At 30.5% G+C, this 8641-nt stretch overlaps 1 protein-coding gene across 2 annotated transcripts; it reads left to right on the plus strand.

The window, feature by feature from the left end:
* The first annotated feature begins 1007 nt into the window (after positions 1-1007).
* Positions 1008-4927, plus strand: LOC106662106. Of its 2 annotated transcripts, none has more exons than XM_014385915.2 (6): positions 1008-1165; positions 1224-1320; positions 1399-1489; positions 1677-1778; positions 1973-2052; positions 3308-4927. In XM_014385915.2, the coding sequence occupies exons 2-6, from the start codon at positions 1288-1290 to the stop codon at positions 3383-3385; spliced, it is 384 nt and encodes a 127-aa protein (XP_014241401.1). In that variant the 5' UTR covers positions 1008-1165; positions 1224-1287; the 3' UTR covers positions 3386-4927. The 2 variants fall into 2 exon arrangements, with proteins under 2 accessions (XP_014241401.1, XP_014241399.1); XM_014385913.2 differs by having other exon boundaries at positions 1973-2065; positions 3308-4925.
* Positions 4928-8641: the final 3714 nt, after the last annotated feature.

Raw genomic sequence — 8641 nt, forward strand, 5'->3', positions numbered from 1 at the left:
TGAGTGAGTAGAAATACGTTGGTTGGATATAAAAATATATTTTGCATTGTATAAATTCACTTTTTTCCACACTCTACATGTATTTGTTAAATGTAAACAATGTTTGTAAATCCCAGGCTCTGAAGATGATCTCAATAAAGATCGAAACGTTGGCACGATAAAGAAAATGTTTTTCTGAAACCTACATCACACCAGACCGCATTTCACGATTTCTGAACAATTATCGATTAACGGTTACTAATCACCACACATTAATTTATAAGTTATAAAACCAGCTAATGAACTGGGAATTTGTTGATGTGTGTATATTTGTTAATTGTTGTGAGGATACGTGCTGGAATTAAAAGAAGTTTTATTCGTACACAGATTCTCTATAGTGAGATAAGTTTTAAATATCTAATTGGTTTGATGAAATAAATCTGTACAAGGCGTGTATTATTTCTTTATTATCTCCTTTGCTTAAGATGATATTATTTATTGATGATATCGACATTTTCTAGTACTACTTCATTAACAATTACTTAAAATTATCCCTCGTTACAAGATCGTATACCATTTAGGAAATATTTGTCGGAGAATAGTTTTGAGAGTGGTGGGAATTTAAATTTTGTGCGTGGGGATAAACCCTACCCCTTCCTTTGCATACCTTGGCGTGGTAGCCTATAAAAGAAAATGAAAGTCAGACTTCAGAGTGCTCTTAGTAACCACCGCAAACGCTTGTTGCTTGTTTTGTCTACAAACTATAAACGAACGCTTTTTCTAAGCAGTGAACTTTTGTGCCAACTTGTTGTTTAATTGTTATAAATATGCAAGGAAAGACTTCGGAGGATTTGGCGTTGTCAGGTCAGTCAACTTGTGCGGAATAACTAATTTGGTACTGTTACTTTGGTATTGCCAACCTTTTTACTTGTTTTCTTGTTGGTTTCGTAAGCATGGCGCAAAAGATTATAGTTTCTGCCACAAATATTAATATGTTACCATAATATTTACACATATAAAAATTTCAGTGAAAATTTATCGCTAATAAAAATAACTGTGGACGAATTTTGCATAAAGTGCGAAAATGAATTAACGAAAATCAAAAAGGAGAATTGCAAAGAGGAAGATTTGTACATTTTTTCTCATAAGGGGAAAAGCTGCCATGGTTTTCTGATTATGAAAAGCAGTAAGTAAAATTGATTCAAACCTTAAAATTCTTTCTGATAAATAAACCCATATTTCAGAAACGAAATGTAAATTGGAAAATCGAATTTCCATTTTAAAAATATTTGAGGGAAAAATGCAGTGATGGTTTTGTTGGGAGAGATGCACCCACAGTTGGTAAATATTGGATCTCCTAAAATATGTAAAGTAGTTCGGAACAGAGTGAGATTTGTGTTTTTTATTTTTCGGATCAAGCACAGGCATCATCGTCTTAAACAACTGTCAATACCAAGGGCTGTATTAATTGAGGGCGTTGAAACAAACGTTAACATTCAGATATCCAGTGGTAAATATTTTATTTTTATTTATATAAATGTATATCTAATAACTCCACAGACTTCTATAAATCATATAAAAAAATCTATTATTAGCTCCATTTTTTGTTTCTTGCTTCTGAAATAATCAAATTTTTAAATGAACATGACATGTAGTTTTTAAGATCCTAAAAATAATACAGATTTGATTTATTATAGACAACCTTGAACCAACTCTTAAACCTGGCTCATCTCTTGAGAAATCCGATAAGAGCAGAACTAAATCTTTGGCACGTCGACTACTTCAATCTTCTACCTCTGGTTAGTTAGAAATGATATGATTTTTTGCTGTATATTTAAATGTAAATACAAATTAAATATTGATTTACTAATGTATATTTATGGTATTTAAACAAATATTCACATTATTAAAGAAAAATTACAATTTTTTTTAAACATTTTTCAAATCTATCAGTATCAATAAGATTTACTATAATTATTTCTTATATAAATAGATGTCATAGAAGACCAACCTTACGAGCGGGCTTCACTTTTACTGCTTCCAAGCATGGAGTCACTTGAATTAATACCGAAGGTAAAACATCGCAGTAAGTAATTTTTATTTGATTTATACAGGGTGAATCTACCCCTCTTTTTTTTTTTTCTGAAGGAAGCATATGATCGAGAGTAGAAAACAACAGTATTAGGTTTTTTTTTACAAAAGTCCTTGTGCATAAAAACAGTTAATTAATAATTAATATAAAAAATTAATTGGAATAATTAATACGGTAAATTATGGCCACTAAACAAATATGGATTAATTTAATAATTAATATAAAAAGAATGTCATTATTTTCCACCAGCAATTGAATTTGGCGTCGATACCACTTTCGGTTTCGAGGTACAACATAATCGCAGTTTTCAAATTGCCAATACAAATCGCCCTCCTGGGAACAAAAGTAGTTTTCTAACGTGATCTTTAATCATTAAATTGATATCTTGGATCTTTGATCATAAATTGATGTATTTCCACTGCGGTGGATCACTGGTGTATATGTGCTTTTTTGTAAATAACCAGTGCCCTTTTGTAAGAAGGGACTTATCGATTTCTAGACGAACGTTTAGAAAGAAAATATGTTGACTTGCATCTTGCATACAATTTGTTTTCGTACAGATAGAACTGGAATACTTCATTAAAATTTTGGAAATTATTGTGAAGAATCCGTTTAAAATATATTCTATTCCCCATTTTCTTAAAAAAATGTTCCAATCTATCAGTTAGCCTATTTGCTTAATATTCTGTTTTTTATCTTTTTCTAAGTTTTTACATAACCATTTTTCCTATTTTTAATTTTAACGACTTTTATTATTTTTTTCCGCTTTGAGATATTTTTGCTTTGAGCTGATTGTTTGGAGATCGTGAGATGCAGTCTTGTATGATGTAGGTGATGCACACTCGCAACACGACACACAACTTTCACAATCTACACTCGGAGCTCTGAAGATGATTTCAATGAAGATCGAAACGTTGGCACAATAAAGAAAATGTTTTTCTAAAACCTTCACACAAGACCGCATCTCACGATCTCCCAATAATCATTAATTAACGATAAGTAAATACTACACAAATTTAATAAGGTTTTTAATTTTTGACATATATAATTTACTGAAATGCCATACAAAAATGAAATACAAATTTCATAAAATATGATAATTAATTGAAATTATTAATATGGTCAATTATGATTGCTAAACACGTATGGATTAATAATATTTATATTTTTGGTTTTATATATTATTGTGTTACTTATAATTTATTACTTAAACCTTGTATAAATAATTTTTTTCAGGATCTAAGAATAGGAAGACACATTTTTGCAAGTTTTGCAATAAAAAAATTGTCTATCTATCCCGGAACGTGCAAATAATCTATGAAGATGAAGAAGTTAAAAGATACGTCGAAGCGACAGGCTGTATGAAAACGTACGCGAAACCTTCCATTGTAGACCAATATGGGAAAAATTTCGCAATTTTTCAAAAACAGTAGGGTACACGCGTAGATAAAGGAATGGCAAGACGTTTTTTTGAAAAATTTTCAGATCTACAGTTTGAAGTGTAGCTCACAAGCAGGCTGATAGAAAGACATTTTTACAACGCCAGGCCATTCCGATAATGAAAGAAGGTTAAAAACTAATTCATTTCGTTAAAGTTAAATTAGAAGAATCCTTCACAACGTTAAGGTTTTAATGAAAAAACAATTTGTTAAGGTCATGAAGTTGAAAAATGTTTGTCATGCACATTAAATTGTGGATTTTTAATAGGAAGAGAATAAAATAAATATATCAAATAACTCTTAAGGGTTGGCAAAACGCACAAGAGGTGAAACGATAATACCTCTCCCTTAATAATTCGGAAAAGTTATTTGTAACTTATTTTAAGAGATTATTTGTGAAGGAGAAATGAGAATAGGGTAGAATCGTCGCATTAAAAGAGGACCTCAAATATTATGATAAAATATTAGAATTAAGCTCAGTGGCGGACGTTGGACGGAATAAAATATATAAATAAGAATTTGCGAGAGGGGAATTATATGTAGAAGGAACAACCGTGATGAGCTGAAAATCCCACAATGCTAACAAGAACCGAACTTAATAAACACTTAGCTGTAAGCCTTCAGTATGTTAACTAAAAACTTCGACTTACGGCAAGTGGCAAATATTTTGTGCCATCTGGAGGAAACATCCTGTTTCAGCGTTACATCTGGGCCGGATCAGTAAGTTATTTACTGTATTAAATAAGGTTGGTATTGAAGAATTCAGCGGAAAACCTGTAGATGGTATTCCGTGAAAAAATTTGGAGTATTTAGAGGTTCAACCACCCCGCGGTTCTACCCCAAACCGCCTCACAAAGCCCTCAGCAAGAATTCACAGATCAATCAAATTTGTATTTGAATACTTCTTCACAACCAGTCTGCTCATACGTGGTATGGTCACGCGACATCCCTGATTACGAGCCGCAGGAAAAAGGAGGGAATTGTTCTACCCCGGGGTGAAAGTCGTGGGAAAAAGAGGAGATATACTTCCAGAATGAAACAAGGTTAACGGTTTCGACGGTCCCATGAGATAAAAAATGATTTGATGGTCGAATTTAATGAGGGGATAAACAAATGGAGATTACCTGATTTTGAAAGGATATCACAGGGTTGTAAAATATTAACGGTTAAACATAATCCCTTCTTACAATAAGCCCAAAATTGTTAAGAGGGGCAATCGATAATATGATACATTTTTTTAAAAACTAAACAAAAAAGTCTTTTCTGTATATTTTTATGTATATGTAGATTAATATTGGTAGTGTCATTTACCTTCAATAGGTTGTTTTATTACATCTATTTGTTTATCTTATTATTTGTCACATTCCACAGAGGAGACAAATCAGAAAGACAATTTCATCAAAATATTTATTAATTTTATTGTTTTCGGTTAGGAAATATAATAAATAATAACACAAAAAAGTAAAAATTTTCTTCTATGGATTTGAGTTTATATAAATCCTCAAATAAATTTATTATTAATGTGATCTCTTATATACATTACAACACGCATCGTGTTTTTTAAAGAAGCTTTTTATGTACAAATAATGTAAATAAAATATTAATATATATGGGTAAATATGTACATCACTATAAAAAATTTTCATGGATTTTTTATGTGAAAATATATTATGTTGTTTACGTTTTTCGTGGTTATTATTTCTTTATTCCCACATCACTTTTTCAAGCAGTGTTGTTTTTATGCCGTAATATAAAAACCTTAAAAAGGAGTGTAAATAATCTTTAGATTATCATACAAATCTAACAAATCTTAGTAGAGCATTGAATTCAACACTGTACAAAATTTGCTGTTTTTTAAAGCAAAAATCATAGGTAAACTAAAATATTTTATTAGTTTATTTAATTGAAATGTAAAAAAAACCGAGGATTGGCGGGTAGGATGTTGGAAACGAACAATAGGGCCACTCCGAACACGATAAACTTCAGGGCCTGGGATTTGTAAACATTGTTTAAATTTTACAAATACATGTAGGATGTGAAAAAAATGAATTCATACAATGCTGGTAAATTTTAGATTAAAGAAAAAAAATTTACAATTGTATAAATTCATTTTTTTCACATCCTACATGTATTTGTAAAATTTAAACAATGTTTACAAATCCCAGACCCAGAAGATGATCTCAATAAAGTTCGAAACGTTGGCACGATAGAGAAAATGTTTTTCTAAAGCCTACGTCACACCAGACCGCATCTCACAATCTCCGAATAATCACTTGTTATGTGGAATAGTTTTCAGTGAAAATTTTTGTCAAATCAATCCATCCTCGAGAAGATCTGGAATAGAAAACATTGTAATTTATCCCCAGGAGAGAAAATATGTCATGCTCGTTACGTAAGGTGCTTTAATACACATTTTTTTTACATTTTGCTAATTTATAACACAATTCATTAAATTAGGTACCAAACGTTCAATAGTTTATTCATTTGATAAACCATTTTGGCTTGTTTACCCTCACTGGGTTGGTCTGACACGTTGGTCTTATCGCCATTTTCAGGTGTCTTTGTAATTTCTGTGAAGCCACGTCTTTTTTATAAGATCGTAATGAGTGAGATGGCTGTGTGGATGTTTTTGGTGGATGAAATCTGTTTTCTCATTATTTCGGTCTTTCGTGTGAATTGTTCTTTTGCGTATATTTTCACAATCTACATGGCAAAATAATGAAAAGTGACTGATCGATCGACCAAAATAATGATTAATCCTGTTATAGTGAGATAGAATCTTTAAAATGGTCTCCACGCAGTTTAGGTATTATCAAATACCTTAACTTTTATTTAAGGTTTTATTAAAGATGTGATACTGTTTCATAAAATTATCTAAGAGCAGTGATTATAATTATATTTGATATATACATAAATATAACCATTGTTCATTATTCTAAAAAAAAATTATTAGGTTTGGTCAAATAAATAAGGAATAACAATGTGACTTAATTGAAATAAAAAGAAATACATTACAATTGACATGGTACTTACTACTTCACTAGATCTATATTTAAACAAATTAAGTTAAAGTATGAGAATATAGCCAAAAATGCGAGGAATGGTGGATATAAACTGGTAAGAAAACGTTTCGACTCGAAATACCCACATTACTTTTTTTAAATGTATCTGGAAATTTAAGAATTATGCCAAGTAAATACCGTGTATTTAGCAATATTTTTCAATAATTACTTAATTGAAATGTAGAGAGGTAAAACTAAGCATGAGATGAACTAATGTTCAATATTCCTGCAAAAGTAAATTTCAATAAAGCTTGGCTTCAAATCAAACTTCCAGAAAGTATCAACTTCGTAACTTCTCCTATTATTTTTTATAACAGAAGGACTGAAATTAACAACACGATTTTTATGGCAAACTTTCTGAAAATCTCTAAGTAGAGCAATAAAGACATGACGCACGTAAAGAAACAAATAAAACTAAATCGAATTCCACTTTTTACGAACTTGATCGTTTACTATACATTTTTATTTAAAAAAATCATATTAAAATATAGAAATGTTCATCTAAAAAATATCTGTGTTATATTTCCAGAGGTTCAAGTTCGATTTTGGTGTTGGTTATGTATGTCGTGTTTCTTGCTCGTCTGTATTGTCGATTGTTCGAGATGGTTTTGTGTGATGTTTGATTTTCCGCCATTGTCTCTAAGCCATCTTATATGTGCTTTCATTGTGTCTATCATTTCATGTCATTAACCGTGTCGTTCGATCTGTTTATCACAGTATTCGCATGTTATGGCATATATTTATAAAGTGATTGAATATTGTACTACTTTCCGATTGTTTTTATCCTTTTAGGGTTGCTTTAGTTCCTAATTATTGAATAGATTTTTTTAATTTATACGTTTCTTTCCTTACGTATGAGAACAGGGTTCATTTCGTGTCGTGCTTTCTGTGCACGATTTGTTTATTATTTTGTTGATCCATTGTTTTAAAAATTCTATTTTGAACTGTATGTAATCGGGGAGGGGGTAGTTAGTTTAGTTTTAGTCAATTTGAATGTTGTTTTAGGTCTGTATATAACAAATTTTAGTATCCGTTTTAGTGATAGCTTAGTCTAGGAATTTGTATATTCCTATTCGTATATTGTTTTTTATATTTATGTTAAATCGTATGTTTTTGTGTAAGGAGATCAGTTCTGCCAGTAAACGCATATGATTTATTTTACCATAATTTCGCTCAAATTTTTCTATTCAAAGGTTTTTTGGTTTACGTTTGGTTAACGGGCTAAAAATCACTTAAATAATCACTGTTAATACATTTTAGAGTATGACATCACCAACCGGAGAGAAGTTGGCTTTTATGAAAAATTAAAGTTTAATTAACGATTTTTAATTAAATGAAAGCATACATTGTTCGAAACATATAATTAAATTTTTCATCTTTATAACATTTTATTTTTGTAATACTACTAATGTAATTAGCAATTTATACACGCACACCAACACACATTTTGTAATGTGAAATAAAAGGGAAATGTCAAGTTTTTTCCATCAAACTTCGTCTTTTTATTTTAACAAGTTTAGAAATCAAGAAGGAAAGATTTTAATAAACTATTTATTATGATTATTCAGAGATCGTGAGATGCGGTCTGGTGTGACGTAGGTTTTAGAAAAACATTTTCTTTATCGTGCCACGTTTCCATCTTTATTGAGATCATCTTCAGGGTCTGGGATTTACAAACATTGTTTAAATTTAACAAATACTTGTAGGATGTGGAACAAAATGAATTTATATAATCCAATTTTTTTAATATAGGGTGAATTGCTACTCGTGCTACAAACTTCTCCAGTAGATTCTTCACCCTAAAATGAACAAAAAAGTTCATATTGTCCATGGTCCGATTCTCAACCNTGAGAATCGGACCATGGACAATATGAACTTTTTTGTTCATTTTAGGGTGAAGAATCTACTGGAGAAGTTTGTAGCACGAGTAGCAATTCACCCTGTATATTCAATCAAAGTATTTGTACTCACTGAAAGTGTTTGTTTTCTGTGTAATTGTGTCGTTCTTGTGTCTATTTTTTATATTTAAGACATCAAATAGATGTTACATTTCCAAATATGACAAATTT

This window comes from Cimex lectularius, unplaced genomic scaffold, assembly GCF_000648675.2.
Source record: "Cimex lectularius strain Harlan isolate CLEC.00 unplaced genomic scaffold, Clec_2.1 scaffold106, whole genome shotgun sequence".
Lineage (NCBI taxonomy): Eukaryota > Metazoa > Arthropoda > Insecta > Hemiptera > Cimicidae > Cimex > Cimex lectularius.